Source organism: Sapajus apella, unplaced genomic scaffold (genome assembly GCF_009761245.1).
Source record: "Sapajus apella isolate SASKATOON/1434 unplaced genomic scaffold, GSC_monkey_1.0 scaffold6, whole genome shotgun sequence".
NCBI lineage: Eukaryota > Metazoa > Chordata > Mammalia > Primates > Cebidae > Sapajus > Sapajus apella.
The window spans coordinates 17194214-17220784 of NW_022436946.1; the positions used below are offsets into that span (position 1 = coordinate 17194214).

General features: G+C 40.3%; 1 protein-coding gene and 3 non-coding genes across 4 annotated transcripts; all 4 read right to left on the reverse strand.

Moving 5' to 3' along the window:
• Positions 1 to 22434: 22434 nt before the first annotated feature.
• RPS12 (ribosomal protein S12) lies at positions 22435 to 25897 on the reverse strand. The gene is made up of 6 exons (XM_032274745.1): positions 25729 to 25897; positions 25561 to 25611; positions 25252 to 25368; positions 23453 to 23555; positions 22883 to 22984; positions 22435 to 22520 (listed from the first exon to the last, which is right to left on the reverse strand). The coding sequence occupies exons 2-6, from the start codon at positions 25572 to 25574 to the stop codon at positions 22458 to 22460; spliced, it is 399 nt and encodes a 132-aa protein (XP_032130636.1). The 5' UTR covers positions 25575 to 25611; positions 25729 to 25897; the 3' UTR covers positions 22435 to 22457.
• LOC116549834 lies at positions 22607 to 22736 on the reverse strand. The gene has a single exon (XR_004268110.1). It is a non-coding gene; the product is annotated as a small nucleolar RNA SNORA33 (small nucleolar RNA).
• Positions 23062 to 23137, reverse strand: LOC116549835. The gene has a single exon (XR_004268111.1). It is a non-coding gene; the product is annotated as a small nucleolar RNA SNORD100 (small nucleolar RNA).
• LOC116549826 lies at positions 24963 to 25034 on the reverse strand. Its single transcript, XR_004268103.1, has one exon. It is a non-coding gene; the product is annotated as a small nucleolar RNA SNORD101 (small nucleolar RNA).
• Positions 25898 to 26571: the final 674 nt, after the last annotated feature.

The following is a 26571-nucleotide window of genomic DNA, read 5'->3' on the forward strand; positions in this document are numbered from 1 at the left end:
AATACAAAGGGCCATGCAGTGGTGGTGCATGCCTATAATCCCAGCTACTTGGGAGGCTGAGGTAGGAGAATCACTTGAATCCGGGAGCCAGAGGTTGCGGTGAGCCAAGATTGCACTATAGCACCCTAGCCTGGGCAACAAGAATGAAACTCCATCTAAAAAAGAGAGAGAGAGAGAGAGAGAGAGTAAAAAACTGTATACCATGCAACTCCAGTTTTAAAATCCAAAAATAGAATTCCCACAAAGTTCATGCTCACCTTGCAGAAACTCATGGGACAGTAGAGTGTGGAATAGAAATACCTTTACAGAGAAAGTAACTGCCAGCATAAAGTCACATAGTGGAAGCATTTCCAAATGTTTTAAGCTGTGCACACACTTCTTGCATTTATCACACTATTAGATTAGTCAAAACACATTTTGGAAGCTGAAATAATAAGTCTGAACAAAGAGCTTAACATAGGACTGATGCACATTCTCCTGTGGGAATTCAACTAATGTTTTTTACTTAAAGGCTTCAACAGAAAAATATTCTAACCAGGAATATCACAGCCCCTAATGCTGTAAATCAAATAAAACATTTGGGAAGGAAAGTTCCTGAATTCCTCACCAAACACTTGTATCAATGAAAAACAATGAGAATGGAAAAAATTCAACGTTAGAAGTTAACGGAGATGTGCAAGGTATCAGATTGCAGACTTTTATTATATAGTATGTAAAAATTCTATAGGAGCCCAGTTTTATTTTTAAATCTAAAGCCTAAAGTTGCACCCAAATTTACATATCTATCATATTTCTTCAGTATATTTTTCCATTCTCTTCCTCTTACCAATGGTCACAAATGGTATAAAATTGACTTTCAAGGCAACTATAGAGGCATTGATAAAATTCTAATAATTCTACCTAAAATGGAATTCTCTGATACGCAGATTTACAAATACAAAGAAGATGGCAGAGATGCCCCATCTGGGGCTACATCTGGTACTTGTCCATCCAATAGAGGCACCAGATTTTCACTGCTCTGTTGTCTACACTTCTGTCCAGGTTAGCGTAGCCAAGGAAACTCAGGATCCAAATTAGAAACAAGTAATAACTTGAGAATATGAGCATCGAATTTGCATATTAACATACACATGTCCAATGGCTGCATATTAATGATTAACAAATTAATAGATGTGTCTGTAATTCCTATAGCAATAGATTCAAAAGGTGTTTGAATTCACACCAATTAACTTTCAGCAGTGTAAACAGATGCTAAACATATAACATTAATAGGCCCAATAAATACTATTATCAATTAATAGAACCCAATTAAAACAACAATAAGTTAAATAAGCAAAACATTACACTGAGAACAAAAGTGCTAATTTACTGATATGCTGATGGTCAGTTCTCATTTTCCAGTAAATTATTATTTTTCATTCATTCATTTTTCATTATCATTTTTCATTCAACTAATGCTTGCATTTTCAATATGCAAAGCCCTTTGCTAGGTACAGTACTGTTAACTCATTACAATAATTTCTTCTTTATGTTCGATCCATGAGCATTGCAAATACAACTGCAAGATTAATGCACACTTATTTAAAAAACTATGCTATGCTTTAAAGACTGTATTGATTTCCTGAGTAACCAGCCTGCTCTCTTCATCATAGATGAATGTCAACTTTTCTCCCAAAAGTTCCTCTACCATCGCAGAGTTGGTATATAAATTGTTTCCCAAATGCTGCGATATCTCAAGTTTATTTTTTTCCCCTTCTGTTTATTTTGGGTTGCTCTGGTCACCTAAGTGTCCTCTCATTTATCCTCCACAGATGTCTTCCTCTTTAGAGCTATTTCCTGATACAGGTGAACCAGTGGTGGCCCATTTGTTAATCCTACTTTACAAATAAATATCATGCAATAATCACAGCACTTGCTAAATAAATGTAACAGTGAAAGAGATTTTTGGGTCTGGAGGGTGTACATACCAAGGAAATGGAAAAAGTGACTTCTTATCATCACCTTTCTGTGAGCCTTTGACTGGCTGGAACTTAATTTTGCAGAAAGGGTATCATCCATGTGTAAACTTCCCCAAAAATGTATCCTAATTCATCTTTCCATCTTTATGATCAGCATAGGTCAGCATGGATTTGGACCACTTGAAATCCAGCCTGCTTTATTCTCTACTTGCAGATGTCTAGTTTCAGTAAGTGTACACACTTCTCTGCTGGCATTTTGCATTAGAACCTCAGTCTCCTCTGATTGGTCCCTGAAGTTTGTTTTATAGAATTTGTACAAAATCACATTCTCTTTTAGCTTCTTTAGCTTTCCCAAATTGTTCCTTTAGAGTATCCTGTATTTTTATATCAATCTGTGTTCAAACAGGAAATGAATGAAATATTTAAACTGAATAATTAAACAAATTTAAACCAAAAAATTGTTTACAAAAAGAGTAAGCAGGATTTGAAGATACAGTAGGATGCTATAGGATTCCAGGACTAGCAACAGCAAAAAAAAAAAAAGCTGTTACTACCCTTGAAGAGTATAGCGGCTGCCCTACAGTCCCACAGGACTAGGTTGAACCAGCAGGAAGGCTGGAAACTAAATACCCTGGCATCACCCACTTTCCACCCTGAGAGTGCCTCTAACTGGTAGAACACAAGAGATACTCATGAGCAGTTCATTCAGGTCAGTCTCCCCACAAAGTTGGAGAATGGATTTAGAGATGCAAGAAAAAATAATACCAAGGACAAGCCTGAGATAATGTTGAGGTTTTTTTTGTTTTTAGTTTTTTGGGGTTTTTTTTCAGACATGGTCTCAATCTGTCTCCCAGGTTAGAGTCCAGTGGTGCAATCATGGCTCACTGCAGCCTCAACCTCACTTAATTGCTCAAGCAATCCTCCTACCTCAGCCTCCTGAGTAGCTGGGACTACAGGTCCACACCACTACGTCCAGCTACTTTTTGCATTTTTTGTAGAGATGGGGTTTTACCATGTTGGCCAGGCTGGTCTCAAACTTTTGAGCTCCAGAGATCCACTGGCCTCAGTCTCCCAAAGTGCTGGGATTACAGGAATGAGCCACTGCATCTGGCCTCATGTTGAGATTTTTGAAGGAAAACATGGTGCTAACATTTTCACATTTTCCTGATGACTGCCTATCACCTTTCCCCAACTCTGAAAAATTCCAACTTCCACTTCTATTTGCAATCACTGTACATTTTTTAACAACTGCTCCTGTAAGATTTCTTCCAAACCCCTTCTCATCCCATTTTGCAAATTCCATCAGGTCCTATTAACATTCGTTTTTTTGTTGTTTTTTTTTTTTTTTTTTTTTTTAAGAGACATTATCTTGCTCCTTTGCCCAGGCTGGAGTACAGTGGTGTGATCATAGCTAAGTGCAGCCTAGAAGCCTAGAACTCCTGGCCTCAAGCAGTACCCCTGCCCTGGCCTCCCAAAGCGCTGGAATTATAGGTGTGAGCCATCAGGCCTGGTCTAAGCCAGCTTTTGATGCAAAAACTTTCCCTGAAATTTGTACAGGGTATTTACTACCCTCAGCAGAAATCAAATTCAAACTGAAATATCACTGTTCTTAATTTCTTTGGAGGCCTTTTCTACACAAGTTTCAGCATGATGTCACTTCCTTGCTTCCCTGAAGAATATGTCTCCAGCCTCCTGATTCTTACATCCCAGGTTTTTTTGGGGGAAATGTAACCTTTCCACCATTTAACATGAAGCTTGAGGGGTAGCTGCCATCTTTTTGTAGCCTCCACCTTCCTGGCCACAGGGATCGGTCTAAGAGATGAAGAAGTGGCACAAGCTGGACCAGACTTATTGCTTCACTCCTCCAATTAGTCTCTTAACTCAAGAGGGCTCATCAAAGTCCTTCTCTGGAGTTTTTGAACATAGGACTGGAGAGACTAACGCTGAGTTACTTTCTGGTTCTGAGTGTGATGAGCTGAGCCTGAGAGCTCCTGGTGGTCATAATTTCAGCCATCATGGAGGAGTCCAGTGTGAGGGAGTGAGGCCTTATCTAGTTTTTTCTCTTCACCCTGCTTCCTCCCACAAAAGGAAGCCTACACATGTGTATTTCTCTTTGCCTGGAAGAATCTTCTCTGGGCCTATTTAATTTCTCCTCCTCGTTGATATTTCAATTCAAGAGCCACTTCTTTAGGAGGCCCTTCTTTACCTCTCTATCTATAAAAATAAAAATTATGTTTTAACAGAGGAAGATATATAATACACAAGTAAGTAATTTAAATACTTTGTCCAATGGTGTCAATGGTGATGAATGGTACCGAGACAACTTAAGAAAGAAAGTGGAGGCTGGGTGCAGTGGCTCATGCCTGTAATCCCAGCATTTTAGGAGGCCAAGGCGGATGGATCACCTGAGGTCAGGAGTTGGAAACCAGCCTGGTCAACATGGTGAAACCCCGCCTCTACTAAAAGTACAAAAATTAGCCAGCCATGGTGGCACGTGCCTGTAATCCTAGCTACTCAGAATGCTGAGGCAGGAGAATCACTTGAACCTGGGAGGCAGAGTTTACAGTGAGCCGTGATCACACCACTGCACTCCAGCCTGGGCAACAGAGCAAGACTCTGTCTCACACACACACACGCACGAATGAAAGTGAGGAAGGAAGAAAGGAGCCTTAAGACTAATCTTTCAGGAATCATTTCTATAGTTCGTTACTGTAAGGCTGGTTGCCTCGCCAGGAGCTCGGATATGCCCATCCCTCTCCATGCCTGAAATTTACGTACCAATCAGCATCTAGCTTCACCAGGCCCACCTCTGCACTCAACACTAAACTCTGCATTGGGCACCTAGCCCGCCATTGGAAATCCCCTCTGCACTCAGCACCAGGATCTGCACTTGACACTAAACTCTGCACTCAGCACCTAGCCAGCTGCTGGAAAACCCAGCCAAAATTTAAAAGAAGCCCCGCCAAAACCTGCCCAATAGCGCATTGCCCGGTCCAGCCTGCTCACCGGAAATCCCGCCTACCTACCTGCAGCAGCTTGCCATGTCCATGTCCTGTTTCTCCACAGCCAATCAGAGCGCCTTCCCTCCTCCCTATATAACCCGACGCCTGAGAGGACTCAGGCGAGACTTCTCTGGCCCCCTTTCCCTGGACCATAGAACCTCTCCTGGGAGCCAAATAAATTGGCATCTAATCGTTCTCATGCAGGACTCAGTTTCCTCATTTTAAACTCGGCAACAAACCTTACAGAGAATAAACCCTACAGTTACTAGAATAGAAAGGAGTCAGCACAAAGAGGGGCTGCTATTTTCAACAAGATGATCAAGAGGATGCATTCATAAAGAGTCATCTGAGCAGAAATCTGTGGGGTATGGAGGAGTAAGACATGCAGAAACTCAGGGGAAGACCACTCTGTGCAGAGGAGACAGCAAGTCCTGAGGTTCTGAGGTGGGATACAGTTGGTACTATCAAAGATTAGCAAGGAGGCCAGCATTGCTAAGTAAAGTGAGGGAAGGAGGGGGGAAAGGGGAAAAGTTATAGAGGCAACAGTCAGATTATATAGGGCCTGGTAGGTGACTATAAAAACTGCCTTTTTCTCAGCATGAGATGGAGATCCACTAGAGGATTTGAGGAGAGGAGTAAAATAATCAAATTTAGGTTTTCAAAAGATTCCTGTGGCTGCTGTTTGGGAGAATAGACTGTCAGGGTCAAAGATGGAGAGGAATTAAAAAGTTATTGCCGTTATCCAGGGGAGAGATGACAGGGATCTGGACTAGAATGGAAGCAGTAACGGTGGTAAGAAATCACCACATGTTGACTGAATGTTGAAGGCAAAGCCAACGAAATTTACTGACAGAGATGAATATGGAGTATAAGAGAAAGAAGGGATACAGGAGTGACTCTAAATTTTTTGGCCCGAGCAATTAAGAAGGTAGAGTTGGGCCGGGCGCGGTGGCTCACGCCTGTAATCCCAGCACTTTGGGAGGCCGAGGCAGGTGGATCACGAGGTCAAGAGATCAAGACCATCCTGGTCAACATGGCGAAACCCCGTCTCTACTAAAACTACAAAAAATTAGCTGGGCATGGTGGCGCGTGCCTGTAATCCCAGCTACTCAGGAGGCTGAGGCAGGGGAATTGCCTGAACCCAGGAGGCGGAGGTTGCGGTGAGCCGAGATCGCGCCATTGCACTCCAGTCTGGGTAACAGGAGCGAAACTCCGTCTCAAAAAAAAAAAATAAAATAAAATGAAATAAAATATTTAAAAAAAAAAAAAAAGAAGGTAGAGTTGGCCTGGCACGGTGGCTCACATCTGTAAGCTCAGCACTTTGGGACACTGTTGCAGTTGGATCACCTGAGGTCAGAAGTTTGAGACCAGCCTGGCCAATATGGTGAAACCCCGTCTCTACTAAAAATACAAAAAAATAATAATAGCTGAGCATGGTGGTGTGTGCCTATAATCCCAGCTACTCAGAAGGCTGAGGCAAGAGAATCTTTTGAACCTGGGAGGTGGAGGCTGCAGTGAGCCGAGATAGCACCACTGCACTCCAGTCTAGGTGACAGAGCAAGACTACATCTCAAAAAAAAAAAAAAAAAAGAAAGAAAGAAAGAAAAAGAAGGTAGAGTTGTCCTTAGATTAATAAGGAAGAATTAGGAGTAGAATAAGTTTTTTGAGGAAAGATCAGAAGTTTGATTAAAGAAGCCTGTTAAACATCCAAGTAGAAATGTCAAGTGAGCAGTTAAGTACATGCACCTGGAGATCGGGGGAAAGGTCTGGAATGGAGATGTAAATTTGGAAGTCCTCCACATAAGAAGGATAAAATCACCAAGAGAGTGAGTGTGGATAGAAAAAAGAAGAGATAGATCCAGGAAGGAAACCTGAGTTTGCAATATTTAGGACAGAGACGGGGGAGGAATTGGTATTGTGACTGAGAAGGAGAAACAAATGAAGCAGAAAAAAACAGAAGGGTAGAAGATTCTAGAAGACAAGTAAAGAAAGTCTCTCAAGAGGAGGGAGTGATCAACTGTCAAATGCTGCCGAGATGTCAAGAAAGTTAAAAGACTGAGAATGAACCATTAAATTTAGGAACATGGAAATACCCAGTGACCTTGAGAAGACAAGTTTCAGAGAAATGTTGACAGCAAATACGTTATTGAAGTGAGTTCAAGATCAACTGGAAGTGGAACTAACAACAGGGAGAACAGACAACTCTTTTGAGGAGTTTTGGTATAAACAGGAATCAAGAAATGGGGACTACAGCTTAAGGGGATATAGGATCACATGCTTTGTCTATTTACTCTGTCATGCTCCTCTCACCTCAAAGCTCCACCACCTCCTCCTCCCTCATCCTCTTTCTGGCTAATGAACTTTCTTCCTTATTCCACTGAGAGAAAATAGAAACAATCAGAAAGTAACATTCCCTAAGTTGCTGCCACCACAACTATCCTTCTACCTGCATCCTTATCCACTCAGAGGAAACAAGTTGGCTTGGCTGTGTGCTTTTCTGCAATAATGTTCAGGTGTGTGGTACAGGAATAAATGAGAAGTATCGTATGAACCAAGATAGGGGTTTTATTAGGTAAGGATGACGAAGGGTGATGGAGACAAAGACAAAATAATTTTAGAATTAAAGCTGCAATTCTATTCTCTATTACTTCTGAAAGCATAACAATAGCCCTACAGTCAAAGCCAGGGTCCTACCAGTCCAGTATGATGGCTCAATGTTGGCAAAGATCCCAAGATGGCGGTGGCTGACATTGGCCTTGAAGTATAGAGATACATTCAAAATATGCAGCTTCCTTTGATTATTCATTGTACAACTTTTCCTCTATACTTACTCAAATCTTTGTCTTTTCAGCACATATCATCTCTTGGAGTAATGTGTTGTCTATCCCATATGTAAATGAGCTTTTTGTTTTAATTCTTTGATGGATTAACCTAAATAGTAATGGGAAAAAGGCTGTTTTTTCAATTTGTACTATTCATCATCTCTGTCACAGTATTCAATTATCATCTTTCCAGAATGAAGAGCCCCTGTTTCAGCTTAATCATATTTGGCAGTGCAAATAGTATTTGGCATCCCCAACACAGCAAATATGATCATCAATCATATTAATGTCCTCATTGTAAGTACTTTTGAACAAAGTATCTTATTAGCCATTGAGGAAAGCAAATAAGAAGTTTGTTCCCTACCTTGGAGAAACTCTGTGCCAAAGATGCAATCTATAGGCTAATTTGGGCTGTACAAACAAAGGCCCAGAAGAGATAAGAAAGGGCTGGGGAAGAAGAATAAAGAGCAAGGAACAAGATTATCTGACCTCATTGCTCAAAGACCGGAATTGTAACTGAAAGACAACACAAAGCACTGAACGTCAAAGAACTTCCAAGGCAGAAGGCCTAGACTTTGGAAATATTTAAATGAAATATTTAAACTCGTTTTGTTTCTTAGGTGACAAAGAGTTCTACATAAATAAAAAGTGAAACATTGTGTTAAACACTCAGTAAATAGTGTGCAAAAATAAATGTTCTGTTTGGGCAGTGCTCTTCAGAGCAGCAACAGCTCTAAATGGCTACAACCAATGCGCTTAACAAGCATGCCATCTCCAGGGGCACAAAGCACAGTTGAGAGCTGAAGCCAAGATCAAGGGTCAGAACAGACATAAACACCAATTGGACCGAATGGTTTTGTATAATCTTTCTAAATAATCTTTAGACAGGCTTCTATAGACCCCTTAGGACTGGGACCCTAATAAAGTCCATGGCCTATGAAAGCTATTTGTAAAACTTTTCAGAGAAGGTTACACAAATATATTGTCTCAAGCACTGTGTAACTAAAAGTTATAACCTATTCCATAGGGAATATTTGAGTTTTAACAGATCTTAAAACTATCTTTATATAGGTTAGGGTTTTGCAAAGAAAAAGTAATCAAACAGTATTCTTTAAAAATATTATATACATCTAAACTTGTTCTGATCATTCTGTATTATGACAACCACCATCACTTATGTTTGAGACACTAGACAAAAGCACTTCATACATATCATCTCATCCTCACAAAAACATTATATGACAGGTATGATCAAACCTATTTTAGAGAAAAAAACAGTTGAGGTTCATACAAGTGAAATCACTTCTCTGTTGTCTCACAATCAGTAACTGGTAAAGCAGGATTCACATCCAAGCTCCCCTGACTATGAAGCCAGTGCATGTCGACCAACCACAAAATGAGAGAGAGAGAGAGAGAGAGAGAGAGATACAGACATCTTAAAACCCCTTTATTCACCTCTCTGAGTCATCACTTTTCAAAGGCCTTAATATGAACACCATAAGAATCTCCAATCTGATGCTTGCTTAGTGGTTGGCCCTACAAATAGACCAAGACTCTGTCAAATATCACATTTTAAAGCCCTTAGCATGTCAAAGAGGATAAAAATTAGTACCAGTGTCTTTGTTCACAATTACTTAATGAAAAGACAGAATGTATTGAAAGAGAAAAGTAGAATAGGTTTCAAGATCAGTTACGCCCTCCCCAGTATTTATGGAGCCCTGGATAAACCTCTGACTGCGTCATGATTAAACATCTATGGTTTTCATTTATTCAAACTCACACTCAAGTCATTATTTCTGATATAGTAACCCTGCCAGTGACATAAGCTGCCAAGTGGTAGGCTAAATTTCAGGTTCACGTTTGGATCTCTGGTGAACCCATAAAAGCTATATTTATGTATGTGATAGCCTTGGATTTTAATGGAAAACGGTTAGCATATTAATAAAATGTTCTGCGTAGTACATACAAGTCAAATTTATGCCAATATGGAAAGGTTGCTTTCTCAAAAGAGGAAAAAAGCAATCATAGCCTAAAGCAGATTATGTGCAGATATGAGGAAATTAAAACTCAGACATTAGTTAAAATGAGCAACAGGAATCTATATTTTAAAAATAAGGTTTGGGGAAATATCTTTTAAACAAGGCTTCTAAGAATATAGAATTTAAAATGAAGATAAAAACTTGAATGCAAATCTCCAATTTAAAACAATTTTTTAATTCTTTTCTTCCTTAACCAGGGTAAAGATCTAACATCTTCATCAAGAAAACTTCTACTTAGGACTTCATTTTCTCTTCTTTTACCAAAAGTTAATAAACTTTTTGGCTGGGCGCAATGGCTCACGCCTGCAATCCCAACACTTTGGGAGGCTGAGGCGGGCGGATCACGAGGTCAGGAGACCGAGACCATCCTGGCCAACATGGTGAAACCCCGTCACTACACAAAATACAAAAATTATCTGGGCGTGGTGGCATGTGCCTGTAGTCCCAGCTACTCGGGAGGCTGGGACCAGAGAATCACTTGAACCTGGAGGGTGGAGGTTGCAGTGAGCCAAGATTGTGCCACCTCACTCCAGCCTGGCAAAAGAGCAAGACTCCGTCTCAAAAAATAAAATAAAATAAAAAACTTTTTGATTTTCCAAGTACTCTTCCAATAGCTGGTTAGATTTCCTGAGAAAGACTATTACAAATTCTTTACAAAAGAAACAAAAGTAAATTTATTTACAGATATATTTTAAAAGTCAGGAAAATATATCCAGTTTTCACATTACAGATCTGTATTCCTTAGAAGTTGCTTCCTCAAAGAGAGGTATCAAATTAGACATGAAAAAGGAGCTGAGGCCTTGAGGCCCGTAGATTTCCCAATCTAATATTTTATCTCCTGCATTAATAATTGTAACAGATATTAATAGTTTGGATCATATATGTATTTTTTGACCTGAGACCCAAGTTCCATACTATTATTAATATCTGCTTAGAAATTTAAGAAGAAATAAAGAAGAGTGTCTAGTGTTCTTAAAAAATTACTACTTCATTTAAAAAATAGAGATTAAAAATCCTACAGCTGTAGAGCCAAGCTCTTTGTTATGCATGCACAGCTTTGTAAATGCCATAAAAATCTCAACATCTGACCCATTTCACTTTTACAAGGGAAAGGCCTATTACACTGGAAAATATGCGTAAAAATCTGCAGCATTCAGAGGCATTAAACAGTTTTATTTCACATTTGTTTCCTATGTATCCTACATAGGAAACATACATTCCTCTGTTCTATGTACATTGTAGCACCTGCTGCTAAATCTCTACTCTCCGTCAGCTCCCAACCTTCTCTTTTTAGAAGGGATTGTCTTTTTGAACGACTGAAGTAATGCTGCCATCTCCTGTTAGCTGAATAGAATGTAATGAAATTACCCTAAAAAAAATGAAAAGTCAAATTGGATAAAACCACAAACTAGAGACTGTTGGCCCCTTTTTATAAATTTTTTCTAACATAGATTAAAAACCAATCTTATTCAAATTGACAATGTCATAATAATGTTTTAAATTTGATATGTCTTTAAATAAAAGTTATTCTAAAGAAATTTTAGTCTTTATCCAAACATTAAATTGATACTTTACCTCATTTTTCAGACTATTACTCTCCTCATATTACCTAAATTTCAGTCATTTATTTTTTACAATGTAAACATAAAAAAATTTAAACCTAAAAAACATATATATTAAGTTTTAATATTAACTAAAGTGTTCTCAGGAAATTGATTTATCACCAACAATCCCACATTTAGAATACTCACAGAAAGTAGGAGGAAGGCAAAAGTTCCCAACAACCAAAACAATAGAAATTACTGTCTTATTTTGGAATTTCACCAAAGCAGATACAAATAATAAAATAATTTTTAAAAAAAACTTAAAAAAAATTTTACCTCTAATTCTTAGAATCTGAAAACATATCTACTAGAGAAGTCCATGTCTTCAAAACTACATAGATTTTCTTTTGCTCTTATTCTTGCTATAAATCTATTGGGCATTAATGGGATCATGTTCCCCAGGTTTTGTGAATAGGAATTCCATTCTAGTTGAGGATGACAATCTGTGTCTTAGGCTGACTTGTTAAAGAGAGCATTCTCTCTTCCAATTACAAACAGCAGCATTCCGCCGACAGGTCTCAGAAGAATGTGTGCTTAACCCAGTATTATATTTAAAAGTCAAAAAAAAAAAAAAAAAAATTCCAATTCCCCTTACAATCAACTCTAGGTAGCAACACTCCACATTTAAAGATATTATAACCACTTCTAAAAATTAATTCTTATTTGTTTCTTTCATGGCAAGGCAAAGCAGCTAGCTGTAATTTTTTTATAAAATATACCCTCATCATATACTTCCAGACTGGTTTTCTTCAAATCACTATGTTCTGGACAAATAGCTCCCTTCTCTTCCCTTGTCTTTAAAGATGTCTCCTTGGCCCTATTAATTCGCCTGTGTTGTTCCCCTGCTGAAGACTCAGTGTTGTAGCTAGCTCTCTCTTTCAGGAGTCTTCACCATGCCAAACCACTGTTGTTGGTCTGGATAATATGGACTAAGTAGAGATCAAGAAAATATTGCAGTTTTTGCACAGCAAAACTCAAAGTGCAAAGCACTGCAAATGAACGGCTTATGGAAGACTGTACATTTGAGTTTTAGCTTTGTATAAACAGCTTTCTTCCAAATCTCTACATGTCTCTTGTGGAAGCTACCGACCAATTTATAAAATATAATCCTTCCACATATATTAAAGAGTATTCTAATATTTGACAAAAAGGCAAATCCTATGATCAGTCAGTTTACCCAAATGTTCAAAGGCTTCTTGGGTCATGTCCTGGAACTTGGGGTTCTATCTTCTCATTTAGAAAATGAGGGAATCAAACTAGACCATTTCTCATGTCTCTTCCATCTTAAAAACTCAGACTCGGCCAGGCACAGTGGCTCACACCTGCAATCCCAGCACTTTGGAAGGCCAAGGCAGGCGGCTCACCTGAGGTCAGGAGTTTGAGACCAACCTGGTCAAATCCTGTCTTTATTAAAAATACAAACAAGGCCGGGCGCGGTGGCTCACGCCTGTAATCCCAGCACTTTGGGAGGCCGAGGTGGGTGGATCACGAGGTCAAGAGATCGAGACCATCCTGGTCAACACGGTGAAACCCCGTCTCTACTAAAAATACAAAAAATTAGCTGGGCATGGTGGCGCGTGCCTGTAGTCCCAGCTACTCAGGAGGCTGAGGCAGGAGAATTGCCTAAACCCAGGAGGCGGAGGTTGCGGTGAGCCGAGATCGCGCCATTGCACTTCAGCCTGGGCAACAAGAGCGAAACTCTGTCTCAAAAAAAAAAAAAAACAACAACAACAACAAACAAAATTAGCTGAGCATGGTGGTGTGTGCCTGTAGTCCCAGCTACTTGGGAGGCTGAGGCAAGAGAATCACTTGAACCTAGGAGGTGGAGGCTGCACTGAGCCAAGATTGTACCGCTGCACTCCAGCCTGGATGGCAGAGTGAAACTCCGTCTCAAGAAAAAAATAAAAAACAAAAAAAACTCAGGCTCCAATTTCAGTAGAGTCTGCAGTGGAAAAATGTCACATCAGGCTTAATTTCTCTAGAGGCAAGAGAAAGCATCTCCTTCAGAAATACAGGAAAGAAAATAGGAAGGTCACATTTTGGTCAGGCCATATAATTACTTCTAGAAAATAACAAAACCAATAATGATAATAGAGATAAGGCGGCGGCTGACACTCAGGAAAATAACTTACCACAAGCCATTAATATTGATTTACTTTTGGTGACAGTACTAAAGAAGATCACTTATGTCATTAGGAAGAGTACTATAATAGTTTGCTTTAATTCTCTAAATTTTGCATCATTTAACAATAAGCTAACTTTGAGATATGATCATCATGATAAATATAATATATACCTTTTTGTTTTACTCTAAATGGTTAGTCTTAAATAGACCCTTGTATTATGTAAGAGTCCCTCCACCATGGTAGACTCTCTTCAAGGCTAAAATGAAAAACGAAGCAATTTGGGAATCACAGATGATAACAAGATGTTATTATAAAATAAATTCCCATTATTTATTTGTACAATGATTTAACTCTTGTTATCAAGTCATTGAAGTAGAAATCAAAGAATCTATAGAATTCTGGAATCACAGAACAAGGTTAAAAGGAGACAGTTTACATTCTCTCCCACTGAATTCTACTGAGTTTTATTATTGTTTAAATATTATTTATATGTTGGGGCCGGGTGCAGTGGCTCACGCCTGTAATTTCAGCACTTTGGGAGGCCAAGATGGGTGGATCACCAGAGGTCAGGAGTTTGAGACCAGCCTGACCAACATGGTGAAATCCTGTCTCTACTAAAAATACAAAAATTAGCTGGACGTGGTGGCTCATGCCTGTAATCCAGCCACTCAGGAGGCTGAGGCCTGAGAATTGCTTGAATCCAGAAGGCAGAGGCTGCAGTGAGCTGAGACCATGCCACTGCACTCCAGCCTGGGTGACAGAGAGAGACACCATCTCAAAATAAATAAATAAAATTATATATACATATATATATTATTTGGTTGTTTTCCAATTTACGTAAGGCAATATAAATATTATTAAATATACTGTTTTTCTTAAACAGAAGTTTGCATCTCTCACCCAAACTAGCTGTTAATTTTCAAATTTGAATGTCTTCGTAGAATAGACTTAAAGTGCACAGGTAGGGAAACATTTTATTTGCTGCCTTAAGAAAGATTTTCAGCACAAGTACAAATGTGTGAACTGGCAGTTATTATAAGTTCTTTTCACTTCAATAAAATGCTATTTCACTTGAGTCTTTTTGTGATCTCCAGAGAAAACAACTACTGAGTTCTATCCAATGCAACGAAAGTGGAATTGGTCAGATAATATTCAGTTTATTTACATTTATTTTCAACTAATGATTGCATCAAGCTTAATTTCCAAAATCAAAAGTGAATGCTGGCATTTTGTTTTCATTTTTTAACGTGAGAAAATAACCAGCGTGGGAAAACAAAACAGAACAGGAATCCTCTATACTAGTTTATAGTGACCTGGTCATTTTTCTCTCTTTCCGTCTCCCTATCTCTCCATCTCTCCCTTGCTTTCTCTGCCTCTTTTTCCCATCACCTCCTCCCCACCACCAAGAAATACTGCTTGCTTTTTTTTTTTTTTTTTTTTTTTTGAGATGGAGTCTCACTCTGTTGCTCAGGCTGCAGTGCAGTGGCTGATCACTTCTCGCTGCAACCTCTGCCCGCCTCAGCCCCGCAAAGTACTGGGATTGCAGGCATGAGCCACCCCGTCTGGCCACAAGCTGCATTTTGAAATAAAATTATCCTTTTTAAAACACTATATTCCAAATTTCTATCATGTGAAGACTCTAGAAAGTTTAATGAAAATGATAACATAATGTGAACAACACTAAAGTGCAAAAGCAGAATTCAGAGTTGTATGTGAAAAGGAAATGATATACAATAAATCTGTTAGATATTTTGAGGTTGGGAGTTCGATACCAGCCTGACCAACATGAAGAAATCCCATCTCTACTAAAAATACAAAATTAGCTGGGCAGGGTGGTGCATACCTGGAATCCCAGCTACTTGGGAGGGTGAGGGAGGAAAATCACTTGAACCCAGGAGGCGGAGGTTGTGAGCTAAGATCGTGCCAGTGCACTCCAGCCTGGGCAAAAAGAGGAAAACTCCGTCTCAAAGAAAAAAAAAAATGCAGCTTGTGAGGAAATGTAGAAAAGGTTTTAATTTCTTCTTAAATTATATATGTATTCCCTCCTGAAAGAGTGGTATAGCTGCATCACGTTATGACCCTTGTGTGGCTAAGTACCTCCCTGCAAGACACAACATGTACCCATTTAGCAAAACATCTGCTGACCCCTAGAATTCATCATGTTTATCCAGCATCAAATCTATGAGAGAAGGCAGGATTTTTAATTTGTAGCATTTTGAATGCTAATATTTTATTTTCCCCTTATGGATCTCACATTTATTTTTTATGTGCATTTTGCTTCTTTTAACCCGGGGGCAGCACTGTGAAATATCACCGACCTTTGACTCAGTATTTCTCTAACAAGCCAACCAGGTACAAACAGGATTTTTATACCCGTTTGTAAATTTTAGTGGGGGGTAGCTGAGAGAAGGAAAAATAAAAAGACAAATACTACATTTGTATAAGGTTTAATTCACATCACTCGTATAATTCTGTGCTGTTGGCATATGTCTCAATAAATAAGCTTCAAAAAGAAATTATTGCAATGTAAAAATAGTTTCCCTGAATTCACATGCTTTTTACTGTTCCCAGGTCTCACAATGGCTTTTAAACTTATTTTTTCAGCTCTTAGAACCATGTACTCCATATTATGATAGGATATGTTTCTCTGCCCTGCTCCCTAGAGTGGAGCTGGAGAGAAAGGAAGTTGAGACAGCTTGGCACCACACTCATCTCAAAGAAGCCCAACCTGAAAGACCTACTTTCGTTAACAGAGGAAAAGAAACCTTAAAAAATAGAGTGAAAAAAAAGGCTGAAGAGTTTAAGCCTGAAAAGAAAACCCACAAACAAACAAGTGAAATAGCTGAGTGCCTATCACACCACGCACTGTCCTAGGCACAGGAGATAATGGCTCAGAACACAGGTAATGCTTCCATGGAGCTACGGTGTGGAGAATTTAATCTCCAAAATATACATCTTGCCTGGATAATCTCCAAATTATGCCCATTTTCCAGAATAGGACTTCTCTGGAAATTTGTTTTTCAGGTAGTTCTAGGCATATCCTCAAAATCGTGGAGAAAACATTGCAAATCAACGGTTTAAATTTTTATAATTTCTGATTTTTATTTCATACACATATATTGTAATTGAGCAAAATTAGTAACCTTGGAAGAAAAATAAAAAACAGCCAGTGTCCACTGGTGGTTACAGAATTCAATTGATATTGCAATCATTAATAAGATAATCATTTTACTTATAAAACTTCATTAAACTACTTAAAATTACAACTAATTGAAATAATGTTATATGAGTTAGAAACTGACAATGTCCTTTAGTATTTAAATAGTTTAAATGTAAGTGGTCTAAGAGCAAAGCTAATTAGGTATTATTATTATTATTATTGGAGGCTTTTATTAAACTCAATCCAAACGATGGGTAACAAAAAGCAAATAAATGCAACCAGAAGTAGTAAACTAAGCTCAACAATATCCTGTAATTTCTATTCCTACAAATAGAATTCTCAAAATCTTGAGAGAATGGGATAAGAATCTATTCCTAGGGTGAACCTGCTATAGTCCCTGCTTCTTACCTTGTCTTCCTGTTTTCACTGACCTGTCCCTTAGCTGGCATCAGTTTCTTACTGCCCTCTGCTGGCTCGGCATGAATTCATTCGTTTTAAGCAGTTTTGTTTTTAACAAGTGCCAAGTGTAGACAAGTATAAATTCACTTGATTCACAAAACATAATTTTTTTAAACGATTATTATATTAATGGCACTCAAAATTAACCCCAAGAATATACTGTATCATTATTTCATCTCTTTAATTTAAAATGTTTTCTTGGCACTTGACTTGCTCAGGGCCCACTTGGGTTTCTTCCATGTAAACGTTCCTTTAAAAATTAAAAATTAGGCGGCCGGGCGCGGTGGCTCAAGCCTGTAATCCCAGCACTTTGGGAGGCCGAGGAGGGTGGATCACGAGGTCAAGAGATCGAGACCATCCTGGTCAACATGGTGAAACCCCGTCTCTACTAAAAATACAAAAAATTAGCTGGGCATGGTGGCACGTGCCTGTAATCCTAGCTACTCAGGAGGTTGAGGCAGGAGAATTGCCTGAGCCCAGGAGGCGGAGGTTGCGGTGAGCCGAGATCGCGCCATTGCACTCCAGCCTGGGTAACAAGAGCGAAACTCTGTCTCAAAAAAAAAAAAAAAAAAAAAAAAAAATTAGTAAGAAATATTTTACTTCAAAAGCAATAGATGTTGATTAGAGGAAAAAAAAACAACAAGCAAATGGGAAACCTTTCTAGAAACATTAACACCTTAATCTATATCCTTCCAACCTGTCTTCTCTGGAGCATATACCTTTATATTCCTTTTTTTTTTTTTTTTTTTTTTTGAAACTGAACCACTCTGCCACCCAGGCTGGAGTGCAGTGGCACAATCTGGGCTTACTGCAAACTCTGTCTCCTGGGTTCAAGTGATTCTCCTGCCTCAGCCTCCTGAGTAGCTGGGACTACAGGCGCCTGCCACCACACCCGGCTGATTTTTGTATTTTTGGTAGAGATGGGGTTTCACCATGTTAGCCAGGCTGGTCTCGAACACCTGACCTCAAGTGACCCACCTGCCTCAGCCTACCAAAGTGCTGGGATTACTGTCATGAGCCACTGCGCCCAGCCCCTTTATATTCTTTTACAATTTTTTTTTTTTTTTTTTTTTACAAAATACTATCCTATTGTACATTTTGAATACTTATTTTCAAAACATGTATATTAACAAATGCCCTTCCATACTGTCCATTTCAGAGGCATCCTAATATCCCATTATGTAAATGTACATTTCATTCAATTCTCCTGCATCAACACAGAGAAGTATTGTAGCTCTGTGATGAATACTTATAGCTATGCCTATTCTTTTATTTGAAATTGGCCTAATAAATGTTTTCTAAAGCATTCTGAATTGATGCTTTACAATTTTCTCTCCCTTTATCATCAAAAAATGAAAGGCAAATAGAACCTCATTGATTGACAGGGCCTCAGGAGGATCACCAGGTTCTCTATCTTCACAACCATTGTCACTCAGTTTGATTAATCCATATTTTAAAAACAAACCCAAAAGAGATGGAAAAATACAACAAAAAGACAATTCTGTCTCTTCTCTGGCACATTTCCTTCCAAAAACTAAAATACTGTGAAAACCAAATTAACAGTGTGGTGATGAAGACAGTCACTGAACATTTAGGAAAAAAAAAAAAAGAAGAAAGGAAAAAGAATGGAAGAAAAAGGAGGAGGAAAACAGGAGAAAAAATACTCTCTAGGAATATTTCACATAAAGTAAGGAAGAGCTTAGAAAATTGTCCGTCAATGTAGGTGAAGAATCCTTAGGAGGAAGATTCATCCTCCTCCCTGGTTTGTAAGCCTTTCCAAGCAAAAGCTAGATTTGAATACAATTTACCAACAGACTAAGATTACAATCTTTAAACTCTGGGGGAAAAAAAGCTGGCCAAAACATCTCACTTACAATAAAGCAATTTGAATTGAGATGTACTGTTATATTTGAAGTGTCAAACCATGTTTTCAAAAAAGAACTCACGATTTATTTTAGCCTCGGGTCGGCTTGGTCCCAGTCCTTCTGAGCATTCTGCTATGTCAATATTTCTATATCCCAAGCCACCAGCAGTGAGTCACACTGGGGGCCTCTCCCCAGGTCACCTCCTTAACTAGGCCATCTCTTTCACTCTTGCTGGGACTTACTGTTGAAGTCGTTCTAGCATGTGGATTGACCTTTCTGAAAATGCCTGCTGGGAAGACAGTAATGTACCCTTCTCAGCCATCAGCCTGTCCCATCCTTGTCCTGGAGTGGTGATAGCTGGGACCTTATTCCCTGACTGCATATTCTCTTCCTTCGTCTTATAAGTACTTGTGCTTAACAGTCCTTGAACACAACTCTTAAAAAATAACTCATTTAAAAAAAGAAATTCAAACTCCATTAAGGTCTAGATTAGTCCTCAGTAAGACTAGTAGATGTTTCCACACTTTTCTAGGGTTTATAAGCCCTGTCTATGTAATGCTTGTGTTGCCTCGACAATCCAGTTAAAGACCAACATTACTTGTTTATAATAGCAGTCTAATACATAAAACAGCCTTTTTAAAATTTCTCTGTAGATGCTCTCATTTTTTAAAGCATTTACAGTAGTTTATCAGAAATACAGAATACACTTTAATAAAATCAGAATGAGGCAAAAAATTAAAAAAATAGCTAGGAACAGAAAGAAAATGGAGTATTTCACTTGAAGGCTCTTATAGCCAAAGTACACAGGGATTCACGTCTCATTGTCCGTGGATGCGAAAAAACATCAAGTGCTTGGCTCAAACAGCTCTCCTTTTGAGTCCATGAGGGATGTCCTCAACAAGATTCTGAGCACACACAGCAACTGGTGTCATAAAACCATTTTCCCCCATTAAAAAAATGACATCTGCTTCTGCCCACGCACTTTTGCTTCAGTGGGCTCCTCAGTGAATCCCACGTAAGCTACACAGGCAAATCACACTCTAAAGCTGACGTTACATTTACACTGAGTTTTGAAGAATGAGTAGGAGATATCCAGGTGGAGAAAAGTAGACGTACTTCAAACAGAACAAACCAAAGTTATCAAGAGATGAACATGATCACTTTTCAATGGCTACAACTCAGAAGTGTGGATGAATAATTTAAGTGACTCATGTCTTGAATGAGTCATCTGGATGAGACTGATAATAGTAAGACCTTTAAAGCACAGGTAGGAGTTGAGGATGCCAAGGCCTTTGGCTTGGGAAGGTGGTAGGCAATAACAGGCGATAATGGATGCAGTCCGGTACATACCACAGTTAGCTTTCTATTTCTCTAACAAAAACATGTTAGTGATGATAATGTTCACTTCAAGGCTTGCAAAATTTGAGGTGCAAGTGGGTGTTCCTGGGGAAATTGTCTGGTACAGCTTAGAGTGATCAAAGAAAGCAAAAGACTTGGGAATCAGGGGAAGCTGTGGGAGTGGGAGAATGGCCCAGAAAGGCTGCAGAAAGGCAAACTGATGCCAGCCTGAACTCTGGAAACTATTATAATTGAAAGCACAGGGAGAGGAAGAGAAAGATCTGAAATGTGGTAAAGGCCAAAATGGCAACGTAGTATTTAAAACAAAATCCTGGAGGTCAGGAAAAGGATGTGATCAAGCCATTGCATTTGACCGGAGGCTGCTGGCAAGCACACGATCAGTCTCTGGTGAGGACAACAGAAGTCTGAGAATGGAAACATTTTAATGACTTGGAGGAGCCAACACAGAGCAACAGTAAAGGAAAGGTAGAGTTTAAGGTTAGATTTGGGGGCAGGTACAGTAACTCACACCTATAACCCCAGCACTTTGGGAGGCCAATCCACCACTTAAGGTCAGGAGTTCCAGACCAGCCTGGCCAACATGGTGAAACCCCATCTCTACTAAAAATACAAAAACTAGCTGAGTACGGTGGCACGTGCCTGTAATCCCACCTAGAGACTGAAGCAGAATCACTTGAACCCAAATAGAGGCAGCAATGGCTCAAGATTGCGTCATTGCACTCCAGCCTGGACGACAAGAATGAAATTCTGCCTCAAGAAAAAAAAACCTTGGGAGGTAACATTCTGTTTTGCAGCTGAGCTGACAGCAGACACAAACACCAAAACAAAAATTATCAGCCTGGGCAATATAGTGAAAACCCATCTCTACCAAAGGCCACTTCATCTGCCTTCCATTCCAATTAAACATATTTAACAGCCCTAACAGTGCTATATGCAACAGGCACTCAAAAATGTCTAAACAGGTTGGTGATACAAGGAAACAATTCAAAGTGATCTTTCCTCAGGAAAGTCAGTACATGAGGTTGACAATTTCAATGTTAGCAGGTAGTCAAAGATTGTACCATCATGAGTTTACCTATAAACTTCAGAAAATTTAGCTCTGCTCCTTGCTTTCCATGAGGCCACCCAATATATCACTAACTGCTGAGGTCAACCAGCGTTAGCCATGTTACAGATGACTACCACACTAGTACAGGACACCCTACTCTGGCAGATTGCTAGTCTTAAGCCTGTGATATACAATGCCAAGAAAAACTGTACACTCATCCAAATTTGCAATATACCACTTTATCAGTCATGGCTTCTCTTGGGGCAGAGGTTCCTGGGGACTGGGGTGTATTTAAGCACCTCCTGTGCTGCACAATGTGGTCAGGTGGCTCACAACCGTAATCCCTGTACTTTGGGAGGCCAAAGTAGGTGATCACCTCAGTTCAGGAGTTTGAGCCCAGCCTGGCCAATACAGTGAAACCAGTCTACTAAAAATACAAAAAAAGAGCTGCCAAACATCTGTAATCCCAGCTGCTTGGGAGGTTGAGGCATGAGAATAACTTGAACCCAGGAGGCAAAGGTTGCAAGTTATTAAGATTGCACCATTGTACTCCAGCCTGGGCAAGAAAAGTGAAACTCTCTCAAAAAAATTGTCAAAGGAATGTCCACAAACGTTCCTGGTTATCAGACTTGTCCCATAGCCAAAACTTGATCCTGCCCAACTTTGTACTTTCTGCTAACCTGCCCAGCATGCCACTCACTGTCATGCCATAGATTTTAATCTACAGCACACGCCCTCTCTCCAGATTCTAGGCTGGTCTAGTGGGGGATAAATGCCCATCCCTGGCCACCACCAATACCTCATGGCACACCTGTTTTTACTAGGGCTGTCCAGGTTTGACACAGTCACTGTTTGGGGAGACTTTCATCTAGAGCCCAGGAAAGGTTAAATATGGATTATCACGTTTCCAGTTAATCTATAGTAATTAGATTTTATGTTGCTAACCGGGGACCTTGTTTTACTGCCCCAAATAAAAAGTCAGACATGAGGAATGTGAGCCAAATAATTTATTTCTTCATTTCTTGCATTTGAAGTACTCTTCGATGACATCCTTGGCCTGAGACTCCTTGCCATAGTCCTAAAAAAAAAAATTTGTTAACGCTTCGGAATTTCAACAAGTTCTTAGTATCAATTCTTACAGAAATGTCTCCCATCATTGTGATGTGTTATAGCCATTTTCAGGGACCTTAACGACTTCAATGTCCTTAAGGCTCGTAACATGGCTTTACTATTGCCAGTTTTCAAAGTATGCCTACACAAACACAATCAGGTAGGCAGATTCATTGGCTGGCTTTATTATAGCTTCTATTTCTTCATGAAATGCAGAAGATGCTTTAAAACTGATCAGTCCATTTTCCTTTGTAAGATCCTCAACTTATTTCAATACAAAGTCATACACAGTTAACCAGCAAAACCTTTATCCCTCAAATAGTGACTTACCTTAACTACTACACAACTGCAACCAACCACTTTCCGGGGCTTCCCCTCTCTGTCAATTTTACAGAGGCCTACCCATTCCCCTAGTTTCTTGTTGTCATCAACCTGTTGGGAGAAAGTTAAACAAAACATCACATTAACAGACATTAACACTACCAAAAATAAATTAAACCCAAAAGGTGGCTGTAGTCAGAAGGGTGACATGGCAGTTTCCTCACAGCAGTTCAGTAGAGGGAGCCAGTTGTCATCATGTACAGCAAGCATAAAGATCGCCTATAAGCCTGCTACTAATCTTTGTTGTATCCCAAGGTCAAAATTAGCATTCAATTCTGCAGCTATAAAACATCTCTACCTATAAAATGCTTCTACCTAGAATGACCTTTAAAATGGCCAATAACAGGTCCACGTAATCTTTACAGCTGCCCAAGAATGACCTTTAAAATGGCCAATAACAGGTCCACGTAATCTTTACAGCTGCACAATCAAACAGCTTGAGACTTCACAAAATTTACCCTGGTATACAAGCATCACTGTGGATCACATTAGTCCCAACACAATCCTTAGCAGCCTTACCTTAATTAGGTTGATCTGGTGTTCAGCACAAAGGGCCTCCACCAACTTGACATACATAGGCTCATCACAGTTGGATGCAAGCACACAAAGATGGGCTTGGCGCCTGAAATTCAAATTACAATGAAAACGAAACTAAAATTCAAATTACAATTAAAATGAAACTCAGATCTAAATCCATCACTCTTGCATTTTTAGGAGGGTTATCTTTACTAACACTGGCAAAACATAAGCAGCAAATCGTGTACAAAACTGTTTAGGTCTGATGACTCTGCTACACAGCATATACACATTCACTTAACCTACAGTAACACTGGTTTTTAGTAAAACTTCTTTCCCTGACACAGTGAATTTGTATAAGTAATTTTTAAATCTTGTGGCCAAAACCCAACTGTGGTAACTTTCTTGTAAGCCAGCTTTGTATCTACAGAAACATGTGAAAGGCTGGGCTCGATGGCTCACACCTCTAATTCCAGCACTTTGGGAGGCTGAGGCAGACAGATCACCTGAGGTTAAGAGACCAGCCCAACATTCCGAAACCAGGTCTCTACTAAAAATACAAATATTAGCCGGCCGTAGTGGCAGGGGCCTGTAATCCCAGCTATTCAGAAGGCTGAGGCAAAAGATTTGCTTGAACCTGGGTGGCAGAGATTGCAGTGAGCTAAGAGGGCACCGTCGCCCCCCACCCCAGGCGAAGACCCTCTCTCCAAAAAAAAAAAAAAAAAAAAAAGTGAAATAAACTTCCAGATGATTAAGAGTTGTGACATTAGGTCAGGCGCTATGGCTCATGCCTGCACCCCAGCACTCTGGGAAGCCAAAGAAGCCAAAGGAGATCACCTGAGGCCAGGAGTTCGAGACCAGCCTGGCCAACCAACATAGTGAAACCTCATTTCTACTCAAAGTAGAAAAACTAGCAGGCCTGGTGGCATGTGCCTCTAATTCCAGCTACTTGGGAGGCTGAGGCAGGAGAATCGCTTGGACCTGATAGGAAGAGGTTGCAATGAGATAGTGCCCCTGCACTCCAGCCTGGGCGACAGAGCTGATCATCTCAAAAAAGAGAGAAAAAAAAAAAGCCGTGACATTGACAACTATTCATTAAACGCCATTTAACATTGCCAAGGTACAAATATTACAAAGGATATTACTAGGACCTACTGAATACATCAGAGAATGCAGTTTCCCTCGGACTGAACTGGCCAGATTACAAGAAAACGAACTTGTCCCGTAAAACCCTAAAACTGCATATAAATTCAACTCAAGAGTAGGCTGCTTTATCAATGCAATCACCCTAAAAAACACATAACTCGATCCATCCAATTACATTAAAACATCCCAGATTCAAATAAATCTCCCATTATACGACTAAATTCATCTAAGACCAAATGCTTCTGAAACCTGACCTTGACGTTTCATTAACTTAATGCTTGTTTTACAAACTGCCAATTGTAACGTGTCTCTCCATCTAATCAATCAGCCAGGTAAGTATAAAACTGATTAGCCCCACAACCTACAGGTTTGTCAGACTCTGATTTTCACTCATAAAAGGAGTGAAGGGGTATCCGACAACTTAAGTCATCATTCAAACACTGTAGTTTTGAGTACTTATTCCCATTGCAAACAGCAACCCACACATTTGAAGTGGGCTTTATAGAACTGAGTTCTGATACCTTTTCCTAGGTTTCCTGTAGGTTGGATGCCATTCAGAACTTTTGCGCTAACACCATGAACTCCATGCCTTCTTCCCTTGGGTGGCAGTTTTGTTCCGGTTGCAAGAACCCACAGTATGAGATTGATACACGTACTTGTCTAAGGCTTTGGCAGCTTCGCGAATTCCACGTGCTAGGCCATCGTGGATGAGGGCGGTCTTCAGCACCTCTTGTAAAGCAGTATTAACGTCCATTACACCTCCAGCAGCAATGCTGAAACGCGACACCACATCAGAACAATCATTTAAAGGCTCACACCGCGTAAGGCCTAGCACTCAGCAAAGACCTAGGTGTACAACACGCCAGTTTACGGCGACCCACCTGACCCAGCCCTGCTCCGCCAGCTCTCGGCCCACGCCTCAGCCGCACCCCGACCCCAACTCCAACCCCAGCCCCTGGGCTCACCCTTCCTCGGCCATGGCGGTGGGTTACGGGTGAAGCGAAATCTTGAATGCACTGAAATACAAAAGCATTGACTTACTAGAGAGCCAGATATTCGTCAACAATCCCAGTAGGAACACACCGGGCCACCAATCACAACCAACACAACCTCTGCTGCCGCTCTCTACTTACCCCAAGCCTCCGCCTCCGCACCACTCGGCGGCGGCAGGGAAAAAGGCCGCAAGCGCCCGCATGACGGTATTTAAGGGCCTTTTCAGGGCCCCTGTGCGCATGTGCACTCTCACCGTCGAAAGAGGTGGCTCCGGCGGTGCCGGGCCTGGGAAGTTTCTGTTTCCGGATTGAGGCGGTTCTGAGGCAAGAGTACTGCGAGTTTTCTATCTCTGTCGGGCCTGTCCTTGGCGAGCGCAACAGGCGCTACGCGGGCAGCTTCGCGTAGTGCTCCTCTACGGGGGCGTAACCCATCGAGGCCCAGGGAATTCATTCTACGGAGCGCGACAGGAGCCAAACAGGTGTGTCCACGTGGTTTTTTTTTTTTTTTTTAAGGTACCTAGAGCTTTATATTCCGCCTGGCGCTAGTTTTAACCCTTTCCACACCACGTTTTACTTTTCCTGTTGTTTCTACAAGACTTAGCCTACCCGAGCCGCGCACTTTGTTCCTTCGCTTCTAAGTCACTTCGTGTCGTTGTGGAGGTGATCCTCATGTTGGTCTTCATGAAACGAGAGCCAACACGCTTTCACTGTTTCTAGCAGGCTGGAGTGCAATGGCGTGGTCTCGGCTCACTGCAACCTCCGGCTCCCGGTTTCAAGCGATTCTCCTGCCTCAACCTCCCGAGTAGCTGGGATTATAGGCGCCTGCCCACCACGCCAGGCTAATTTTTTGTATTTTTAGTAGAGATGGGGGTTTCACCATGTTGGCCAGGTTGGTCTCGAACTCCTGACTTCAGGTGATCTGCCCACCTCGGCCTCCCAAAGTGCTGGGATTACAGGTGTAGGTCACCGCCCCCGGCCGCTTTC